Source organism: Microcaecilia unicolor, chromosome 8, assembly GCF_901765095.1.
Source record: "Microcaecilia unicolor chromosome 8, aMicUni1.1, whole genome shotgun sequence".
Classification (NCBI taxonomy): Eukaryota; Metazoa; Chordata; class Amphibia; order Gymnophiona; family Siphonopidae; genus Microcaecilia; species Microcaecilia unicolor.
The window spans coordinates 175,833,695-175,855,658 of NC_044038.1; the positions used below are offsets into that span (position 1 = coordinate 175,833,695).

The 21,964-nt window shown below is 44.1% G+C and overlaps 1 protein-coding gene across 2 annotated transcripts in view; it reads left to right on the forward strand.

Annotated features, from left to right (window-relative positions):
- Positions 1–21,964, forward strand: part of KCTD16 (potassium channel tetramerization domain containing 16) — a 152,122-nt gene that overhangs the window by 35,189 nt on the left and 94,969 nt on the right. The window contains exon 2 of one of the 2 annotated variants that reach the window (XM_030212841.1): positions 8,199–8,204. The exons of the other annotated variant lie outside the window; for it this stretch is intronic. Within the exon in view, the coding sequence (XP_030068701.1) occupies positions 8,199–8,204 (6 nt within the window). The remainder of the gene's footprint in view (positions 1–8,198; positions 8,205–21,964) is intronic. 2 annotated transcript variants of the gene reach the window in all.

Genomic DNA, 21,964 nt, shown 5'->3' on the forward strand with positions numbered 1-21,964 from the left:
TGATTTTGCCGCACGTCCATTTTTGGCAAAATGAAAAAGGCCTTTTTTTACAGGTGCGCTGAAAAATGGATCTGCGCGCAACCAAAACATGCGCCTACACTACGCAGCCCATTTTTCAGTGCATCATAGTAGAAGAACCCTTTTGTGAACTAAGCCTCAAGTTCCCTTTTTTTTTGTCAATCCCTTCAGCTTTTCCTATCAAAATCATGATATACAAGCAAAAAAGCCCATTTCACGAAAAATGAAACGGGTCTTAGCAAGACTATCGTTTAATCGCCATTGTTTTAAATTTTCTCCATTTCCAAATCAACGTTTCTTTTTCTATTGTTTCCTCTTTGCTCCCCTGCCCTCCCCTCCATCCATCCATGTCCAGCAACTCTTCTGTCTTCCCTGCCTTCTCCTCCATCCATATCCAGCAATTCACTTCTCTCCCATGTCCTCCCCTCCATGTCCAGCAATCTCTCTCCCCACCCCTACCAATCCATGTCCAGCGATTATCCCCTGCTTTCTCCTCCCATCCATGTCCAGCGATTTCTCCTCTCTCTGCTCCCCTCCCTTCCCCTCCATGTCCAGCAATTCTCCCTTGCCCTCCCCTCCCATCGCATCCATGTCCAGCGATTCTCCTGTGCCCTTCCCTCCCATCCCATCCATGTCCAGTGACTCGCCCCAGCCCCCACCTGCCCCCCTTGTAAGCACCCGAGTTCCAGTTCAACCCCAGCCCTCACCTGCCCACGCTCTTCTCCCACGACAGCCCTCCTTTCTTTCCTTCTGCCCTGCCTTCCAAATTTTTATTTTACCTCAAGTTGCAGCGGCAGCAGGCTCGGCTCACCTCCAGCCTTCCATTTCCTTCCCTCTCAGTGTCCTGCCCTCCTCTGACATAATTTCCTCTTTCCGTGAGGGCGGGACACTGAGAGGGAAGGGAAGGCTGGAGGCGAGCCAATTACGTAGCTCATTTGCATACAGTTATGAACCCAGCCAGCCATCCAGGGACGCAGATTGACCAATTATTATATAGAGAGATTGTGCAAATGAAATATAGAAAGGAAGAAAGCACTGTTCTGTCTATCCACCCTTATTAGATCAGACCAGTGAAGTGAACCACAATAGAAGACAGCAGACAATAAGATCAGGGTAGCTGTAGGAGGCAGTAAAGAGTTGGGAAGGCTCACCGTGATCACGCAAATTTCTAATCTTGGTTTATGTCGTCAACCTTTTTACCCCCTTTTTGGAGGGGAAAAAGGTTACCTCGGTTTATATTCGGATGGGTTTACATTTGAGTATATATGGTATGTTTTAAGACCCCTTCTAAGAGAGGCTCCCTCCCGATATTCAGCGCTATTTAACCAGTCAGAATTGGCCGCTGACCGGTTAAATAGCATTTTTGCTGCTAACTGCGAATATTTAATAGGAAATAACTGGTTGTCTCCCATGAAATATGCAGTTAGCACCTACCGCTAAAGCAGCTATATTGTATAACTTATCCAGTTAGGCATGGATATTCAGCGCTAGACCGGACAAGATCACTGGTTAAATCAGACAGCAGATATAGCAGTCCCATCGCTAACCACTATAACTTAACTGGTCATAGTAACGTAGTAAATGACGGCAGATAAAGACCTGTATGGTCCATCCAGTCTGCCCAACAAGATAAACTCATTATACATGGTATGTGATACTTTATATGTATACCCAAGTTTGATTTGTCCTTGCCATTCTCAGGGCACAGACCGTAGAAGTCTGCCCAGCACCATTCTTGTACTAAAAGTTCTAAAGCTAATGTCGAAGCCCCTTAAAATTTACACTCCAACCCATCCATATCTATTCAGTCACGATCAGGGCACAGACCGTAGAAGTCTGTCCAGCACTGGTTTTGCTTCCCAATTACCAGTGTTGCTACCCAATCTCTGCTAAGCTTCTGTGGATCCATTCCTTCTAATAAGATTCCTTTGTTTATCCCACGCATGTTTGAATTTCATTACCGTTTTCATCTCCACCGCTTCCCGCAGGAGGGCATTCCATGTATCCACCACCCTCTCTGTTAAAAAATACTTCCTGAAATTACTCCTGAGCATGCCCCCCTTCAACCTCAATTCATGTCTTCTAGTTCTACCACCTTCTCGTCTCCAGAAAAGGTTTGTTTGCCATTGACTGTTGGTTTAACTGGATAAGTGTAGTGGCCAAAAAAATACCAGGTATTCAATGCTGGTTGCTGGAAATGGCCTGGCATTGAATATCCGGATTTAACGCCAGTGGCTGACTATTGCGCTCAGTGACTCTAGTTCCCATCACAAATACAATAGAAGTGGATTCCACAATTCAGGACCAGTGATAGAAGGTGCTTCTCAATAAGTAACTTGTTTCTTTTTCAGGCAGTAAGACTGAGGAACACAGAAGAGCCCTATTACTAGAGAATGTCATTCTATCCAAAGGTGAGAGCGCAAAATCCCCTATTTATTCCAGTCCCGGTATTCTTCTCCTCCCGTGTTTAACCTCAAAGCTTGTAATAATATTACTTCCCCATATTGTCTGACATTTTCAAATATTGGCTTTTCTTGCAGCTTAAGAATTTAATTATCTCCTACCCAGAGGAAGCATCCCACTAGTTCTGGACTTTTCTTCATATTTCATATTCCCATCTTATTAGTTGCTGTTTACTTACCGGTTTAACATATGGTATTTTTTAATTAATTTATGACATTTCTAGATATCAACCAAGCAAACACTTGTATTGCAAAGTGATAATATCAAGACAATTAAAAAAAACATAAAATAATACATCAGTAATCTCAATATAAAGAAATATCACTCAAGTCCACAAGTAATGATCCAAGATTACAGTAAAGAGAGGATAAAGAAAAAAAAAGCAGCAAGAAAAATAGCCTGAAGTACAAGAGTATCCAGCTATATTCATGAAGAGTTCACTAACTATTGGGAGCATTCAGCGTGGACAAGGCACTAACTTAGCTTCTCTGATGGGTTTGCAGAGGCTCAGCCAACATTCTCAGTGCTTTGAAGCTGCAGTAGATTTGTCTACATACTGACTGGGCAAGAATTTCTTATCATGATCTATCCATGCAACCTTGCCATTGACATTTGTCACACTTTATTGTATGTCAAAATCATTAAATTCTCTTCTTCTCCACCCAGTTTCTTTCATTAGTGCTGCAGTTTAGAGCAAAGTTCAAATCTCCAACATAATAATAAAGAAAGATGGAAATCATTATTTTATTTATAGGTTTGCTACAATTTATGGATTGCCTATCCAAACAGCCTTTGGGTAATTGTGAAATCACTGAGGGGGGAGTTATCAATGTGGGTTATTTTACCAATGGGACTCTGTGATAGCATGACTTGTAGTAAGATAATCCTTTGTAATGGTAGCCCATGTTGATAACCCCCCCCCCCCCCCCCCCTTATTCAATGATAGCCTGTGCTAAGGTAACCCAAACTGTGGTAAAATTACCCAACGTGGTAAAATAACCTAGTTTAACAATAACCCACATTGATAACTTCCTCTTTAAATGATACAATAAATCAAATGTAGCAAAAACAATGAAAAAACTTCAGTAACATACAGGGGGTCTTTTACTGAAGCTTAGCTTGAGTTATCTGCAGCAGGGCCCATTTTATTCCTATGGGTCCTGCTGCAGATAACTCGAGCTAAGCTTTAGTAAAAGACCCGCACAATCTAATATAACAACAAATAGCCCCACTTTTTTCTATTGCATATAGTAGGGGGCTGCACAGGACAACAACAAGAATCATGGGAAGTTACTAACTACAGCAGCTGTTATAACAGGAGCTGGACACCTCCTTCTCAGAGTGAGGGAGAATGTTACCACGCTCAATGTCCAAGTCCACGCTCAGTCTGCAATATTCAGTAACACTAATGGTCCTTAGCATCTCAACTAATTGGACTCAATATTCAAAAAAAAGGAATTAGCTCTACAAATCTGTGAAGTTGAAATCACCCCCCCCCCCCCCCCCGAATAATAATTTTTGTTAAGGCAAACTGTTGCCCATGCAAAATTTACCATAGCAACAGTGGCATTCCTAGGTGGGGGTAGTGGGTGCGGTCCGCCCCGGGTGCACGCCGCTGGGGGGGGGGTGCCACGTGCCTGTCGGCGCCGCTCGTTTCGTGCTCCCTCTGCCCCGGAACAGGTTACTTCCTGTTCTGGGGCAGAGGGAGCATGGAACGAGCGACGCCGACAGGCGCGCGGCACCCCCCCCCCCCCCAGCAGGTAAAAATGCACCTGGGGGGGAGGGGAGAAGGTGTTGCTTCGCTGGGGGGGGGGGGGGTGCCCCGGGAGTCAGCCGCCCCAGGAACGCCACTACATAGCAAAATGCACTGAGGTAGGAGACATTCCCATGGAACAGTTATAATGTAGATGGAAAGTACTGATACTCAGTACTCTCTGGTTACAGTTAGCCATAGAAACATAAAAAAAGTGAAGGCAGATAAAGACCACATGGCCTTTCCAGTCTGCCCATCCCTTCCTGTCCCTTAGAGATCCTATGTATTTGTCCCAAGCTTTCTTGAATTCAAATACAGTTTTTGTCTCTGCATCCTCCACAGGGGGGGGGGGGGGGGGGCTTCTACAAATTTACCACCCTTTCCATGAAGAAGTATTTCCTCAGGTTGCTTCTGAGTCTGTTTCCTTTTACCTTCATCCTATGCCCTCTCGTTCCAGAGCTTCTTTTCAATTGAAAGAGACTCACCTCCTGTGCATTTGTGCCATGGAGGTATTTAAACACCTCTATCATATCTCCCCTCTCCTGCCTTTCTTCCAAAGTATACATACTGAGATCTTTAAGTCTGTCCCCATAGTCTTTATGACAAAGACCACTGACCATTTTAGTAGCTACCCTCTGGACTGACTCCATCCTGTTTATATTGTTTTTATGGATGGTAAGCTGGCCATGAACTCCTCGCTGTGGCGAGGGTAGATGGACAACTACCCTCTGGATACCTTGGAATGCTGGGGTTTGTGGCCATCTGACTCCTTATCACTGCAAAGGTATCTAGACTCTTTATAGTAATCATCTTTGTTGCAAGGTTACACTAATGTCTTAGATTTTCTATAAGAATGAGAGAAGACAGAAGGTAAAGATATATATTTATTTATGCTTACCAATACAAGGCAATGCAATCAGGGACATCAATCAAACAACAGTTCGGAGGGACAGCACTTCTGGCAGCAACTCAGCTTCTTCTCCCAATTGCTCAAATCTGACCCTATATTTATACTAATTCTTCCTCATTAGAAAAGCATTAGACACATTATCTTCTATGGGAGCCTGGTCATGGAAAGTTTTCCAACCACAACTTCTTCTTTTTCACTTTTTTTCTATTTCTAAGTTCCTCTTTTTAACACCTGGCGTTTCCTTTTTGGTAAACAACTTTTTTTTCTATTAACTGTCATTTTCAGTCATGTGGGACAAACTACTCCATTTTGTAACTCAGCATCCATTTTATTCTCAGTCTCTTGACCTAACTCTTTCAAATTACAGCATTTAGGCCCAGTGGCGATCCTAGCCGGCATGACACCCAAGGCGGATCACCGATGCGCCCCCCCAGGGTGCAGCGTGCCCCCCCCCCCGGCAAAATGACACCCCCCCGGGTGCACGCCGCTGGGGGGGGGGGGCCGCGGCGCGTGCCTGTCAGCTGAGTTCGCTGACTTCGCTAACTTCGCTGCAGCTCCTTCTGTCCCGGCCGGAACAGGAAGTAACCTGTTCTGACTTCCAGGGCAGCAGAGGGAGCTGCTGCAGCGAAGTCAGCGAACTCAGCGAACTCAGCTGACAGGCGCGTGCCGCGGCACCCCCCCCCCCCCCAGCGGTGTGCACCCGGGGCGGACCGCCCCCACCGCCCCCCCCCCTTGGTACGCCACTGTTTAGGCCCAGTTCTTTTGGCCTTTCCCAGGTGTTCACATTAGGTCTTGCTATTCCAGCAAGTTTGTAGATTTGGCTAGTATTTTAACAGCCTGAGCTCTAAGATCTGGCCTTCCACCCTTCCGGTGGAAGTCCAGTGGGGGCCTATTGCTGTACCATAATTATACAATATCTTTTTGAAGGTGTAGTCTGCTGAATTGTACACAATATTCTAAATGAGGTCTCACCAGAGTCTTATACTGGGGGAGCATCACCTCCTTTTTCCTGTTGACCATTCTTCTTCCTAGGCACTGAAGCATCTTTCTAGCTTTCACCATCTCCTTTTCTACCTGTTTGACCAGCTTAAGGTCATTACATATGATCACACCCAAGTCTCACTCCTCTTTCATGCACAACAGGTCTTCTGTACCAACCCCTCAGGTGTTTGCTGCCCAAATGTATGACCCTGCATTTTTTAGTATTATATCTTAACTGTCAAATTCCAGACCTTTCTTCAAGCTTTGCTAGGTCCTTCCTCATGTTTTCCACACCATCAGGGATTTCTACCCTATCACAGATTTTGGCATCTTCCACAAAGAGGCAAACCTTACCAGACAGCCCTTCAGCAATATTACTTACAAAAGTGTTGAAAAGAACCGGCCCAAGAATCGAACCTTGCTACACACCACTGGTAACATCCCTTTCCTCAGAGTGAGCTCCATTTAGCACTCCCCTCTGTCGTCTCTGTTACTGCCTTGGGCCTCCTAAATGGAATCTCCCCGTTATTGAATTTCTCCATAGTCTCCAAGAGTGAAAGTGATCAAAGGTACACTTTTATTCTTGAAATATTGCATGTGTTCACTTACTAAAACAAGGTTATTCTAGAATTCTATGCAATATCCGACTCACTATTGTGTTGGCTTCTTTATGCTTAAAGCAATGGTGATACATTATGTATACATTCTCTGTAATGTATGAGAGATCTCCAGGGGAACTGATTATATATGATTTCCACCCAAACAGCGAAACATCTTTAAATGAACGTATTGGGTGATTTTCATTATTTTTCTCAAAACCCAGCAATGTTCCATTGTGTTTAAAGCAATATTGTAATTGTAGCCCTGTGAACATCATGTTTGTTAAAATACTGTCATTTTTCTCCAAGTCACACGTAGCAGCCAATTTTGCCTAAATTTCAGCTTCCTGAGGAAAAAAAAATGATGGGGCTGATGCAACAGAAATGTGAATTCATCTCTTTTTGCAGACTTCTCATTAAATATTTCTAGAAAAAAAAATCATAGCAGTGAGTTAAAATGCAAATCAGATCTTCTTGTTAAGGATTTCTATTTAAAAAGAAAAGTCTCAGTGAGCATATTGGAATGCAAAATGCTGAAATGCAGGCTTCATTTTTAAACCAAATTATTATCTGTACCATATGCTAACATTAGAGAAATGGAAACCTGCTATAGCCCACAGGGTTTGGTATCATTTCTAGTAGGCAGGTGAGATTGTAGTATAATTAGAATTTGAATTACTATCCAAGACACTTATGCACTAAGGAGCATTAGGGTTAATGTGTCCTAATGGCCGTTCCAGGAAGCATTACCTAACAGCCATGTCCAATGTGCATTGTCTGCATATGTGCTCTCATTATTAAGGATGTGTAGTTGGGGAAGAGAATGTCTAAGTATGCTTATTTAAAACCAGGCCAGCAGGATCACATGATGCTGTAAGGAGCTTCGGGGGCCCCTCCTCAATCTTGTTTCATGGGCTCACTACCGTCATTGATTTTTGGAACAGTACCAGACCATTTGCTCCCAATCACTTGCATGGATGGATTTTTGACAAAATCAGCCCCAATGACATCTAAGGCACAACGGAAGATTGTGGTCGGCCTGCAGACAATAAAATGGTTGTGTCTTTTCAGGTCCTGCAGCTCTTCTGCTCTGAAGCAACGATTTTGGAGACAACCACTTTGGTGGTGTAGGTGTTTGACCCTTGATTCATGCAGCTTTCTGAGCAGATTGCAGGATTATCCCAACTTTACCTCCAAATTAACCCGAAGAACCAGAGAACTTGACTGCAGGGTGTCCAACTTGGAAGACGGCGCACAAGCTCAGACCTTGGACTTCTCTCGCCTTGCTGACTTGGTCGACTCTCAACAAACTGGATGATTTGGAGCATTGGGTGCACTGTGGTAACCTCTGATTTGTTGAGATCCCGGAGTCTGTGCCAGAGAAATCACTACTGCAGAAGTTAGAATGCTGGTTGGCTTCGGCTTTTCTTGCGTCTAGAGAGGGCCCATTGGCTGGGTGTGAAATGGCCCAGAGACCTTCGTCCCAGAGTGGTTATAGCAACGTTCCATGGCTATGCACAGAAGGCTGCATTGTTGTGCAGTTACAAAGCTTGAAAGGACCAGACTTTATACGACGAGTCTCCGGTCCATATCTTCCAGGATTACTCCTCGGCAATGTTTCCTCTAAGGAGTGGCCTGGTATGTGAGCAACAAGTTTTAAAAAAAACAACTATTTTTGAGCATCAGTATTAGCAATGGATTTCTGTATATAACACAAAAAAACCCATTTTTGTGAGCAACCATGTAAAATCTGTGAGCAGCGCTCCTACAATGTATGAGCAATCGCTCATGCATTCCGCTTAGGGGGACATTGCTCCACGGTGCTCTCTGCTATGCATTGGGCATTTTCGTCAGCTTGTTCCAAGCTCATGGAAAAGAACTATCAATTTATGCGTCTCTACCCAGTGATTTTGAAGATCTTCCAGGATGGTGGTTGGAGCTCTTATGACACTCCTGAAGGGGTTGCCAAGTGGCTTAACACAACAGAGCCAGTTTGACTGTACTGTACTGTTTCTTTATAAATTGTGTTTTTCTTGTTAGGGGTACCATTTGGATGTGGGCCTGTTATCCAGGGCTCCCTATTGGTATGATGACAGACTGTCTTAACATATGCTTTCTGTTACAGATACTGATACATCTTTTTGGAGTGAGTTCTCCACTGCCCTTAGGTGTGATTCTGGAGAGAGGCTCACCATTGCACCAATACATGATCTATTGACCTTCTCTATGGAAGTGGGGATGGCCAAGTTATATACTGGATGAGTGGGGGGGAGGGGGAGAAGGGGTTCTTGGAGATGGGGGAGGGGGAGTGGGTAGAGGGGGGATGGGAGGGGGTCTGGGTGTATACTGTTTTAGTGGATATTGCTGACATTTGGGCTCTTAGTGCTAGCTAGGTGCTATGTAGTGAGAGAGTTCTTCACTTTCAAATTATTTTGCAACTGGTGGAGTATTTTCCTTGATCTATTTTTGTGCTTTTAGGTGAGGGCTTGGCACCTGGAAATCTGATTGGTCCCTGTTTGTTCTCCATGTTTCACTTTCTGGCTGTGGGACAATGGTTAACCCACCCCTGCCTCGTATAGCATCTTGGAATGTTTCTAGGACTACACCCCTGATTAAATGTACCAAGATTCTCTTTGTGTTGAAGCACCACAAGGTTTCTGTGGCCTGTCTTCAAGAAACCAAATTGTCTGATGATGAACACCAAAAGTTACGCCAGCAATGGGTTGGCAATTGTTTCTTCTCTTCTGCACAGGGGAGGAGTCATGATTCTTGAAAAGCTTGTAGGGGTTTGATCCATCTGAATATCATGGGACAGGAGTTGTTTTAACTCAATATGTATGGCCCCAATGTGTATGACTACACACTTTTTCAGCACATAGTTTGGGCATTCAGCACTCAACTGCCCCCGTGGATATTACTGGGAGATTTCAATCAAGTTTTGGACAGCCATCAAGATCGATTTTCCCCACAGGCATGTCCGGCCCTTGGGGGAGGTAAGGATCTGTCTTATCTTTGCCATTCTTTGCATTTAGTGGATCCCTGCATAACCCAGACATCTGTGATTATACTCATTTTTCTTGGGCTCATAATATTTGGTCTTGTCTGGACTATATTCTTGTAGATGCCATTTTGTTTCTGTGGATCTTGCATACGGAAATCAGCCCCATAGAAGTTTCTGATCATACCATAATTTGGGTGGCTATTGATCTTGGTTCTGCACGGCTTCACAGGGCTAGTTGGAGATTCTCCTCCTACCTCTCTGATGACAAACACTTTCAAGACTATCTGTGTCACAAATTGTCCCTAGCTCATGTCATTCCCTGCACAGCTGTATGTCAAGTGAGTGAATACAGATGGGAAGCAGTACCCATTGTCATGATTTATCCACTTTCTTTTCTCAGTAAGATCCCATTGTATTCATGGCTGATTCAATGAGTGATAAATAGAGAATATCAGTGAAGGGGTATACTCTTTACATTTGAGAACTGACCAGCAGGTTAAAGGATATCTTGAAAATATACTTCTCAAACCTATTTTCCATCTATACTCCAAAAACTGCTTCACCGTGGACACAAAATAAGAGAAAACCTTTTGAAAATGGAGCCTAGATGATATTTTTTGGATGAAGTCTGCCTCCTATCAGCAAGAACGCAAGTGCAATTATCGTCTCTCGCTCTTTTAAAAATTATTTTTAGAACCTCCAGTGGCTAAAGTCACAATTTTAGACTGTTTTATATCATTTTTTTCTAGCCCACTTCAAATTTCTTGCTGAGAGTTTAGAGCCGTCTGGAGAAGCTGCCCAAGTGGTCTCTCCAGGCCTTCATCTTCTGAAATGTTTGCTCTCTTGTGCCACCTTTTGGTAGCTTTCATGCAGTTCGTGTTATCAGAAATACTCCCATGGGCTTCTGAACCCTGAATTGTCAGCATGTATCCGCAGGAGACATCAATCCCAATCCAGGTCCCCCACACCTGTCTTCGTCCTATCCATGCAAACGTTTCCGGGATGTCTCCAATCTCATATCTATTCCCCTCCTCCCCCCCTCTTCCCTCCCCTTCTCATGTGCACTGTGGAATGCCCACTCGGTCTGCAACAAACTTCCCTTCACCCACGATCTCTTCATCTCTCATTCCCTTCACCTGCTTGCCCTAACTGAAACCTGGCTCTCCCCTGACGACTCTGCCTCAGTTGCGGCTCTATGCCATGGAGGCTATCTCTTCTCCCATACTCCCCGCCTAGTTGGCCGTGGAGGAGGCGTCGGGTTACTACTCTCGCCCTCCTGTAGCTTCCAACCCCTCCTCCTACCACAGTCTCACTGCTTCTCATCCTTTGAAGTCCACTCCATCCGTCTATTCTACCCGTTGCCACTCAGAGTGGCAGTCATTTACCGCCCCCCTGATAAATCCCTCCCTTCCTTCCTCACCGACTTCGATGCCTGGCTTTCTGTTTTTCTTGAACCCTCATCTCCATCCCTCATTCTCGGAGACTTCAACATACACGTTGATGACCTGTCCAACTCTCACGCTTCTCAGTTCCTCACTCTAACATCCTCCTTCAACCTCCAGCTTTGTTCCACCACCCCTACTCACCGTGATGGCCATTGCCTTGACCTCGTCCTCTCCTCTTCCGGCTCACCCTCCAATTTCCACACCTCAGCTCTTCCTGTCTCTGATCATCACCTGATCACCTTCACACTTCTTCACCCTCCCCCTCAGCCCCGCCCAACATTAACCACTACTTCCAGGAATCTCCAGATTATTGACCCTCCCACCTTATCATCTAGTATTTCTAATCTCCTCCCCTCCATCATGTCCTCCGAGTCTGTTGACGAGGCTGTCTCCGCTTACAATGCCACTCTCTCCTCTGCTCTGGACACCCTTGCACCATCCACCTCCCGTCCCACAAGGCGTACTAATCCCCAGCCCTGGCTGACCCCTTGCATCCGTTACCTTCGCTCCTGCGCCCGATCTGCTGAACGCCTCTGGAGGAAATCTCGCACCCATTCAGATTTCCTTCACTACAAATTCATGCTATCCTCCTTCCAGTCCTCACTATTCCTTGCCAAACAGGACTATTACACCCAATTGACTAATTCTCTCAGCTCTAACCCTCGTCGTCTCTTCGCCACCCTTAACTCCCTCCTCAAAGTGCCCTCCGCTCCCACCCCCCCGTCACTCTCTCCTCAATCACTGGCTGACTACTTCCGCGACAAGGTGCAAAAGATCAACCTTGAGTTCACTACCAAGCCACCTCCTCCTCTTCACCTTTCAACCCTCTCCCTCAACCAACCAACCCAGACCTCCTTCTCCTCCTTTCCTGATATCTCCGAGGAGGAAACCGCCCGCCTTCTTTCCTCCTCAAAATGCACCACTTGTTCCTCTGATCCCATCCCCACCAACTTACTTAACACCATCTCTCCTACTATCACCCCCTCCATCTGTCATATCCTCAACCTCTCTCTCTCCACTGCAACTGTCCCCGACACCTTCAAGCATGCTGTAGTCACGCCACTCCTCAAAAAACCATCACTAGACCCTACCTGTCCCTCCAACTACCGCCCCATCTCCCTCCTACCCTTCCTCTCCAAGACACTTGAGCGCGCAGTCCACAGCCGCTGCCTTGATTTTCTCTCCTCTCATGCCATCCTTGATCCGCTTCAATCCGGTTTTCGCCCTCTTCACTCGACAGAAACAGCACTTTCTAAAGTCTGTAATGACCTGTTCCTTGCCAAATCCAGAGGCCACTACTCTATCCTCATCCTCCTGGATCTATCCGCCGCTTTTGACACTGTCAATCATGACTTACTTCTTGCCACACTGTCCTCATTTGGGTTCCAGGGCTCTGTCCTCTCCTGGTTCTCCTCCTATCTCTCCCACCGCACCTTCAAAGTTCACTCTCATGGATCTTCCTCCACCCCCATCCCCTTATCTGTTGGTGTTCCCCAGGGATCGGTCCTTGGACCCCTTCTCTTCTCAATCTACACCTCTTCCCTGGGCTCCCTGATCTCATCTCATGGTTTCCAGTATCATCTCTATGCTGATGACACCCAACTGTATCTCTCCACACCAGACATCACCGCGGAGACCCAGGCAAAGGTATCGGCCTGCTTATCCGACATTGCTGCCTGGATGTCCAACCGCCACCTGAAACTGAACATGTCCAAGACCGAGCTTATCGTCTTTCCACCAAAACCCACTTCTCCTCTTCCTCCACTTTCTATCTCAGTTGATAACACCCTCATCCTCCCCGTCTCATCTGCCCGCAACCTCGGAGTCATCTTTGACTCCTCTCTTTCCTTCTCTGCGCATATCCAGCAGATAGCCAAGACCTGTCGCTTCTTCCTCTTTAACATCAGCAAAATTCGCCCTTTCCTCTCTGAACACACCACCCGAACTCTCGTCCACGCTCTCATTACCTCTCGCCTGGACTACTGCAACTTACTCCTCACCGGCCTCCCACTTAGCCATCTATCCCCCCTTCAGTCTGTTCAGAACTCTGCTGCACGTCTCATATTCCGCCAGAACCGATATACTCATATCACCCCTCTCCTCAGGTCACTTCACTGGCTTCCGATCAGATACCGCATTCAATTCAAGCTTCTCCTTCTTACCTACAAATGCACTCAGTCTGCTGCCCCTCACTACCTCTCTACCCTCATCTCCCCTTACGTTCCCGCCCGTAACCTCCGTTCACAGGATAAATCCCTCCTCTCAGTACCCTTCTCCACCACCGCCAACTCCAGGCTCCGCTCATTCTGCCTCGCCTCACCCTATGCTTGGAACAACCTTCCTGAACCCTTACGCCAAGCCCCCTCCCTGCCCATCTTCAAGTCTTTGCTTAAAGCCCACCTCTTCAATGCTGCGTTCGGCACCTAACCCTTACCGTTCAGTGAATCCAGACTGCCCCAATTTGACTGCCCCTATCGGACCGACCGTTCACTTGTCTATTAGATTGTAAGCTCTTTGAGCAGGGACTGTCTCTCTTTGTTAAATTGTACAGCGCTGCGTAACCCTAGTAGCGCTCTAGAAATGTTAAGTAGTAGTAGTAGTAGTATATTTCTGAAGTGGCAAATGAGATCCTATTTGGATTATAGATACTAGAAGATTCAAATCATTGACAGTTACATGAATTTAGCAAACAGTTGATGTGCCATCTGTTAATAACACCTTGATGAGTGAAATAGCATTTATTAGTGTACATAAATGCTTAGGAACCAAGAAAGTGACCCTTGCCCAGGGGACATTGTTCCGCCTCTCTGCTAAGGGATTTTTAAGACCATACAAACAAGGTTTACAGATAACAAGGAGTCTACCTGGAATTTCTGTTCCCACAGGGGTGGGGCTGGTTCTGCCTGAGTAAGGAATAATTTCCGTTCTTAATCTGAGCTGCTTGTCTGAGCCGTCAGCAGCTGAAAGGCTTCAGAATGAATTGAAAGGAAAAAAAAATCTCCACCCACTATGCTAGGTCTTTTTTTTTCATGGCTTATCAGTTGTAATTTAATAATTTCTTCCTTACATTTCAGAGATGACTCATAAGACACAGAAGCTGATGGAAAACCTGTAATGAACGGGCTGTTCATGTAGACACAGTGAAAGTCAGGGGAGAGAATGAAAATAGTCATTTTACCATGCTTCAGGCTTTGCATTTGTATGAAATATACTGTGGGTACCCTTGCAAAATTATACTACACAGCAACACTAGGAAAAGACAAAATGCACTCTTCCCACAATTACATCTTCTTCTATTCATCTACTATTCTAAGAATAGAAAAGAAGGCACTTTAGAGAGAAGAAAAATGAAAATTTGAGGTTTTCCAGCTGATTATTTCCTTTTCTGGGAGAATATTTCCTTTTCAGACCTCTTGTTATGCAAAATGTTGGCCTTTGCATAGTTTCAAAAGTATTAGTAATTCCTTGTCATGATCGGAAGAAGCCCCAAATGCTCACGAGCCAGGCTACTAGACTATGGATTTCTTGGGGGAAGCTTTGGATGGCAGGGATGTGCTTTTGTTTAAAACAAATAGGAAATTCTCAAAGAAATTCCTATTAGTGAATGGCACTGTGACAAAGTTTGTCCCCATCCCCACCCTGTCCCGCAAGCTTTGACCTAATGCCTTCCCTGTACCCGCAAACTCAACCGCACTGGTTCCACCATTTTTGATAAAAGACAATTGGGGGACAGGGTAGAGATGGGGGCTACTTTGTCCCCATGTCATTCTCTAATTCCTATTCCATTTCTTCTTTTATAAATTAGATAAAATCAAAGAAAAGCAAACTTTTACTGAAGTCCCATTCTATCATAGACCAAACACACCAAACTAATAACCTCCCTCCCCCTCATTTCTTAACTCTCTGAGGGATCCAAATGAGGCAGAATTGATTCCCGGTTACTCCTGCCCAGGATTGCCAGCTTTAAAAAAAAAAAAAACCAGCACCTGATCCTTCCTAGACTCTCTCCTGCCCTCCCCTTGTTCCTCCTCCATTCTCACTTCAGTTCCCTCTCAACCTAAAAAATGTCTCCTAAACGCCTGATCCATTCCTTAAGGCGCCCCTAATACAGGATCCATGTCCCTTAGTTCCTAGCAGCCATATTGGACCTGGAGAAAACGGATTTCATTATATATTGTTAATGGCAATATAATAATATTTTTAAAAATACTCTAATGCATGTGCTTTTGAGACCATTTGGTCACTCTCTGCAAATGACTCTAAACTCTCTGCAAGAAAAGTGAAGTGGACAAGAAAAAAAATGTGTCTGGGCAATAATAGTCTGAAATTGTGGCCTTAGTCATTGGAAGTCCTAAAAATAATAAAAAAAGAGCGAGGGATGGTAATTGCAGTTGCGTTCCTGCTGATAGGAGGTATGCTTCATCCAAAAAATATCCGCTAGGCTCCATTTTCAAAAGGCTTTCTCCTATTCTGTGTCCATGGTGAAGCGCTTTTGGAAATCTGCTTTTCTTTCATTTGGCTTGATTCAGTCGTAAATGGGACTCAAACAGCAAGCAAGCTGATTTTCCTCACAGTCTGGGGAGTAGATCAGATCTTCAGCTCTCCCACCCATCAGAGCTGAGGTCATTAGCTGGATGCTGGGATGTGGGGCCCTGCTGCGGCTGCTTACAGTGACAGGTAGGAGACTTCAATTTACACTGCTGTTCATTTCACACTTGTCCATTTTACCTAGAAGAAAAACTCAAGGAATAACTTAAACAAAAACATAAAAAATTCTTCGTCTTTCTTAGGGATCCTATTTCGAAGCTGCAGTAGCCCTTATGTGGGTCCTTCCCATGCATTAAAGCCATTTTTACTGCAGCTGTAAAACCCCTGATTTTCTATTTTTCCTTTAATAACCATGTGATAATGTTGCCATTAGTGTGCTGCCATTTTAAAAAAATTACTGTGGGGTCCTTTTACTAAGCTACGTGCATTTTTGACGCCTTCTGAGGTCCCCCATTTACCGCAGTGGGTAAATGTTTGGCTATTTTTTTGGGGGGGGGGAATGGCTGTGTGGTAAGTGAACCACATGCGTAGCCATTTTGAAGGTGGGGGTGAGCACATTCTGCCACCCATTGAGGTGGTGGTAAGGGCTCCTGTGGTAATCCAGCAGTAACCAGGCAGCGCTGATTATTTCCAGGTAAGCACCGGTGCTACAAAAATAGAAAGTATTTTTGTAGCATTGGAAATGGCACGCGCTGGAGGTAGGATCTACTGCCGAGCTCGTGCGGTAGCCCAGTGGTAGTTCTGGATTGGTGTGCAGCAAGCCTGTTGCCGTGAGCCAATCCTTAAAAGGGCTCCTAAATGAGCAGCTTAGCACCAGCTATTTTGTGGATGGTTAAGGCTCCACGTTATCTGTGCGCTAACCACATGATAATGTAGAAGTACTACCTAGTTAATGCAGGAATGCCCCCTTGAAAAAAAGAATTCCCAAAAATATTTACCACACAGTTACCACGTGGACATTCCAAAACTAATGTATGATGCTTTAGCACATCCATTTTTTTTGCTGTGTTATGCACCTGTTAGCACCTAAGGGGTTCTTACATACATAGTAACATACATAGTAAATGACGGCAGAAAAAGACCTGCATGGTCCATCCAGTCTGCCCAACAAGACAAACTCATATGTGCTACTTTTTGTGTATACCCTACTTTGATTTATACCTGTCTTCTTCAGGGCACAGAACGTATAAGTCTGTCCAGCACTATCCTCGCCTCCCACCACCGGCTGGCTCTGCCACCCAATCTCGGCTAAGCTCCTTAGGATCCATTCCTTCTGAATAGGATTCCTTTATGTTTATCCCACGCGTGTTTGAATTCTGTTACCGTTTTCATTTCCACCACCTCCCGCGGGAGGGCATTCCAAGCATCCACTACTCTCTCCATGAAAAAATACTTCCTGACATTTTTCTTGAGTCTGCCCCCCTTCAATCTCATTTCATGTCCTCTCGTTCTACTGCCTTTGCACCTCCGGAAAAGGTTCGTTTGCGGATTAATACTTTTCAAATATTTGAACGCCTGTATCATATCACCCCTGTTTCTCCTTTCTTCCAGAGTATACATGTTCAGGTCATCAAGTCTCTCCTCATACGTCTTGTTCTTTTACAAAAGTACGCTAATGGATGTACTGTGTGCAAATGATTAGCATGTTCTAAATGCTAAGAGGCCCATTTCATACCTATGGGTTTCTTAGCATTTACCCCGTGCTGAAATCCAAAGGTATTTTATAACAATGCACGTAACTTAATTGGCTTAACAGGTTTTAATGAACAATAATGTGCACTAGTTGGCAATAATTAGAATTTATACGCACAACTCACTATTATTATTATTATTATTATTATTAACATTTGTATAGCGCTACCAGACGCACGCAGCGCTGAACACCTGACACAGAGAGACAGGTTTAAAACAAATTGGAGAAAGTTTTTCTTTACTCAGCGCGTGGTTAGATTCTGGAACTCATTGCCGGAGAAGGTAGTGATGGCAGCTGGCCTTGCTGAGTTTAAAGGGGGTCTGGACAGATTCCTGAAGGAAAAGTCCATTGATCGTTATAAAATTTTGGGGTTTTGCCAGGTTCTTGGGGCCTGGATTGGCCACTGTCGGAGACGGAGTGCTGGGCTTGATGGACCTTTGGTCTTTTCCCAGCGTGGCAGTGCTTATGTACTTATGCTTATGTACTTATGTACAGTCCCTGCTCGATAGAGCTTACAATCACTAAGCATAATGTATAATGCACTGGGCCTAAATTCTAATGCGTGCAGCCAAAAAGGGGTGTGGTTAAGGGCATAGAAATGGGCATTTCCTGGGCATTCCATAATTTACATGCACTGTTATAGAATAAGCCCTGTGCACCTAAATCTATACACTGGCATTTACACCACGTTTCCTTTGGTGTAAATGGATGTGCATTGCTTTAAGCGCTGTGATATCAACTAAGCATATTGTATATAATGTGCCTAGATATAGGCGCTGCTTACAGAATATGCTTAGGCCGAAATTTATTCCATGCAGAGTTTTCAGGCGCCATAATTTTAGCACATGGCCATTAGTGCCAATAGAAAACAGCCATTTGTACGGCCATTTAAGGGTGAACTAAGGCCACTTTTTACCACAGCATAGTTAAAGGACCCCTCAGTGTGCACTGATGATGTAGAAATACCTCACTACTCCCTATAGAGGACTGTAGACTAGTAAGCATCAAAGCTTGCTAGCTTCTGGACATGACCTTTGGGGAACCAAAGTACATTCATTTGCAATTAAAAGATGAAAATTAGCTTTATCACACCTGCTAGCACAAGATAAACTGCTTGCTAAAGATCCTTACATAGTGAATTGGCCTTGGTCAATGTTTCAAAGAAATTGAAGCCCAAATTAGTGAGCGTGTAGTGCAGTAAAATCGTTTGAGTGACTGTGTCTGTGTCAGCTTCCATCTGCCTCTCCTCTTTGTTATGCAAGGATCATCATTCTGCCTTGCACTCATCATCATTTGTCACCTAAGAACAAAACATTTGGTGGTCCAAGTGTCATTTCTAAACTGCTTTATTGTCTAATAGACTGCTTTATTTTCTCTTTGTTTCTGTCCTCTCTGTGGATGAGCATGAGAAGGGCCTAATCATGTGAACCTCATAAGGGTGCTGCCGCCCTGAATCCCGAGGATTGATAGAGGAGAGGGGAAAGGTATCTAGGTAGGATTTTGAGAAGCCCTTAAAGATTCATGAAAGACATAACTGGGAAGGAGGGAGGATAGAGAAGGGCAGTTCAATTGATAGAGGGTGAGGTTAGGGGAGAGAGTTGTACATTTGAAGCCAGTGAACCCAGGGTAAGGGAGTGCAGTAGGGGATCAGTTAAGCAAAGAAGTAGGGATGCATGGGTGCTCATTCTGCAAGATCAGTGCAAGCAGATGTCCTCCGTTAGGGTGCTGTATTGGGAGTGAGCCTTTGGAAGAAAAACAAAAACAAAAAAAACCTCACAAAGCTCTGTAAGTGCTCCAGAGAAATAATTAACAATTTCACACTTCTACTGAACATTCCTATATAAGTAACATTAAATCGATTCTTCCTAATAAAGCTCCATTTTTTTTTACAACTGAATATACAGCAGTGAGAGTGAAGCTTGAGATTGGCTAGATTCTGTAATATCACTTGGGCTTGTGGCCCTTTCTGTTGTCATTTTCTGTTTCTAATTAGAAGCTGTTCTGGGCAGCCAGGTTCTGTCCAACAATAATGTATAATTTTAGCTCACATATGGCGGGTGGCACTAAGTCAGCCCTTAATCACAGGTGTAGACAGCCTAAACTTCTGCCATCAGGGTGTGGAGAGCTGAATCCCTTGCCAGTCATGGTTGTGATCAACAGCTGGTTTGTTCCCATTGTTTCCCACTGCATATCATCTTGTAAACCTGAAGGATAAAAGAATGAGGGGTCTTGGATTTGATATACCAAAGTAGTTTTACATATATTATATGCAGACACTTTCTCTGTCACTAGTAGGCTCACAATTTAAATCTTGCACCTGGGGCAATGGAGGGTTAAGTGACTTGCCCAGTGTCACAAGGAGCTGCACTGGGAATTGAACCCAGTTCCCCAGGTTCTCAGGCACTGCACCAACTGTTGGTTTACTCCTGAATAAGACCAGACAAGGAAAAAGAGGGCACACAACCCAGATGGCTTTTTGTATATCTTTAATGATGCCAGTTAAAATTCTTTCAAATACATTTTTAGCTGAAACTGCAGATAGTTTTCAACATTTCCACATGCTCACAGAAGCCTTAAGAGACTCTAATGGGAGGAGAAATCTCAAGATTTAATTTTAACTCATAACTACAGTTTTCCCAGTATTCCAGCTTCACAGAGACTGCATTTCCCTCACATGAAGTCAGAGCACTACTGACATTGAAATATTGCAAAGATAGAAATGAGTGATAGGGAGGAAGGAGAGAGTATTTAGAATGATGAATTTATTTAGAATCAACAATTAAGAGTTGGTGGATTTGGTGAGTGCACACATCGTCTCTGGGTATAGCATTCAACGCTCAACACAGCTGTTGATGGGAAAAGGTTAATGACTCGTTATGAGATCAGACATACAGAGGCTGGAAACTATGCAAAGTAAACCAATAGGACTGTGGAGGCCGAAGGACAGGCGGGGATGAAGACAAATATTTATTTATTTATTAGGATTTATTTACCGCCTTTTTGAAGGAATTCACTCAAGGCGGTGTACAGTAAGAATAAATCAAACATGATCAATAGGCAATTACAGCAGTAAAAATATTCAAATAACAATACAAAGTATGACATGGTATACTACTTACAATGTCAACATAATACGTAATAGAACATTTTAATTGACAGTGAAGGGTATAAGCAAAGATGGAACATCTAGATAGGTAAGAGAGTAAGAGGAGTTAGAAAATAAGGTGACTAATTTAAAGAAAGGTGCACATGAGGGCAGAGAGATGGTTAAATATTATCTCAGCTAGGGTAGGAGTGGATAAACGTCCCGCTGCAGTGTGTGCAGCCTGAGTCAGTCCTTATGTGTGTGAGTGAGACTAACAGGTTAGTTACTTCTTCTATTAAAGGCTTGGTTGAAGAGCCAAGCCTTCACCTGCTTTCTGAAATAGAGATAGTCTTGTGTTAAGCGGTGCCTTTCAGGCAGGTCATTCCAGAGTGGAGGCTACTCCGGATAAGGCCCGTTTGCAGGTATCACATCTTGTAATGTTTTTTTGGAGAGGGTGTGGTTAGTGATATTCCTTGAGAGGACCTTAGTGTCTTTGGCAGTGTGTAGAGGGTCATCCTGTTCTTCAAGTAAAATAAACAGCTAATCTGCAAACTATTGGTATCCCTGATGAAATCATATTGAGTTTGCTGCATGAACACTGTATCCCAACATAGTGTGAGATAGATGTTCTTATTGTGTTACCCTTGAAAGATGCTGAAGCCAAGGCAGTAAAGGACTGTGAATCAGAGTGTATTGTGTTGACATTGTAAGTAGTATACCACGCCATACTTTGTATTGTTATTTGAATATTTTTACTGGTGGAATTGTCTATTGCTTATGTTTGATTTATTCTTACTATACACTGCCTTGAGTGAATTCTTTCAAAAAGGAGGTAAATAAATCCTAATAAATAAATAAATTAATAACAGAAAATTGTTGTCTGCAATGAGATAAGTAAAGACAATATGCAGTTCCTATGAATTGGAAAGATTAAAGGAGCTTTAGTTACAATTAAGGAACATATCAGACTTCAGCATAGATGAAGCTATCCAGCATGGAATAATTCACTAGTGGAAATGTTAAATTTGTTGGCACCATTCAAAACGGTCCTTAAGAAGAGAGCTCATTGTATCCCTTGATATTTACCATAATTGTGGCAGGGGGAAATAATATTGAGAAAGTTGGAAAGCAATTGACCTAAAGTTTGCACATCATCAGCATTGTAGGATTATAAAAATGTTTTAGTGAAGTATCAAGATTCAGTAACTGTTACAAAAAAGGATTAATAAAAATCATATGATCCAGAGTACTACAAGAGTACCTCTAGAGGTTGCCGGTGCCATTTTGAAATCTGGAGTGGCAGGGACAGGTGCAACTGGGGATCACTCGTGTCCCATGACACCTGAATGACCAGTGACTACTGGCCTGTGGGGGGAGGTTGCAGCCTTCTGTGATTGGAGGTGAGGGGTCTTGGAGGGTCTTTTCTGGGAAAGGATTAGGGAGAAGGTGGGAATACTGAACCGTGTAG